A 1,122-nucleotide genomic window follows, 5' to 3' on the forward strand; every position below is an offset into this window, starting at 1 on the left:
ATATATATATATACTGTATATTATGTAAACAAAAACTTTTATTTTTGATGTGATCATTTGACAGCACCAATTTATATACATATTATGTAAGTAGTCTGCAGTACTATTATAAAGCTCTCAAACTACCGGAATTTCATCTTTCTTTTTGGCCATATGAATCAGCATTTGCACCAAATAGCATATTTTGCTCTCAGGGCCTTGAGGGTGTATTCATATTATCACTATACCATACTACATGAGCAACAAAAGCCTGATTTATCAAATATGATACCCAGATTTTAAGGTTTAAAAAAAGAGAGATGTTTCTGACTATTATTTCATATGTCAGGATAAACAGGGTTGTAAAACTGTGCTCGTACTTCTGCGTGATGATCTTCTCTAGTTCGGGCAGCTGGTCTTTCAGAGCTGGAATGAGTCTGGAATCTTCACACACTGTCTCATAAAACTCCTGCAACAAACAACAAAGCTTTGTGAACTGGTTAACTTGAATCAGCTAACACGGCTGAGCGGATCAGAGCTGCTGACCTGGAGGAAGTTGAAAGAGCTGTCCTCCTCCTGCAGGTGCTCTGTGTTGATGGCGGCCCACTGTAAGACCAGACGAATCACCCTGCGCTTGTTATTGAGAGAGTAATCCATCCGCTCCTGTTCACTGCCCTGAGACGGCTGAGCGTGATAGGTGAACGAGCGCTAAGGACTTCAGAGCCACACACGATCTGAGAGTTTAGCGACCTTCTCATTTGTTGAATAAAACAATATTCGTAAAGGACACAGCTATGGCACATTGACCATTTGTATCGAGCTGATGAACTACGGAGACTTCGGTTATATATTTCACCGATCAGTCAGCACAGCTGTAAAGGATATTGGGCCATGAGCAGAGGACACAGCTGACTGTTTGGGACAAAAACACAGTGCATAAGCAAAAAGTCATCCAGAGCGGGATCTACAGAGACAGAGAAGAAGAAAAGTTAGCTAAAGGTGGTTACAATTTGCAACATGAATCACGGTAAAGTGATTGTAAGCTAATTCTGTTAAATGTAATCGACTTCTTTTGTAAATGCATGTAATGTATGGTTAATGTATGCACTGTGTAATGTATATTTTTAGAGTTGCTACTTTTGA

The 1,122-nt window shown here is 39.8% G+C and overlaps 1 protein-coding gene across 1 annotated transcript; it reads right to left on the bottom strand.

The window, feature by feature from the left end:
- Positions 1-359: 359 nt before the first annotated feature.
- Positions 360-1,038, bottom strand: LOC107578964 (rap guanine nucleotide exchange factor 4-like; the record flags this gene model as incomplete). Its single annotated transcript, XM_016264859.1, has 3 exons — positions 865-1,038; positions 526-676; positions 360-448 (listed from the first exon to the last, which is right to left on the bottom strand). Coding segments are annotated over exons 1-3 (293 nt in total), but the record flags the coding sequence as incomplete, so codon positions are not given.
- Between the last annotated feature and the right edge of the window lie 84 nt (positions 1,039-1,122).

The sequence above is a fragment of the Sinocyclocheilus grahami genome, unplaced genomic scaffold (genome assembly GCF_001515645.1).
Source record: "Sinocyclocheilus grahami isolate Dianchi unplaced genomic scaffold, SAMN03320097.WGS_v1.1 scaffold13154.1, whole genome shotgun sequence".
Lineage (NCBI taxonomy): Eukaryota > Metazoa > Chordata > Actinopteri > Cypriniformes > Cyprinidae > Sinocyclocheilus > Sinocyclocheilus grahami.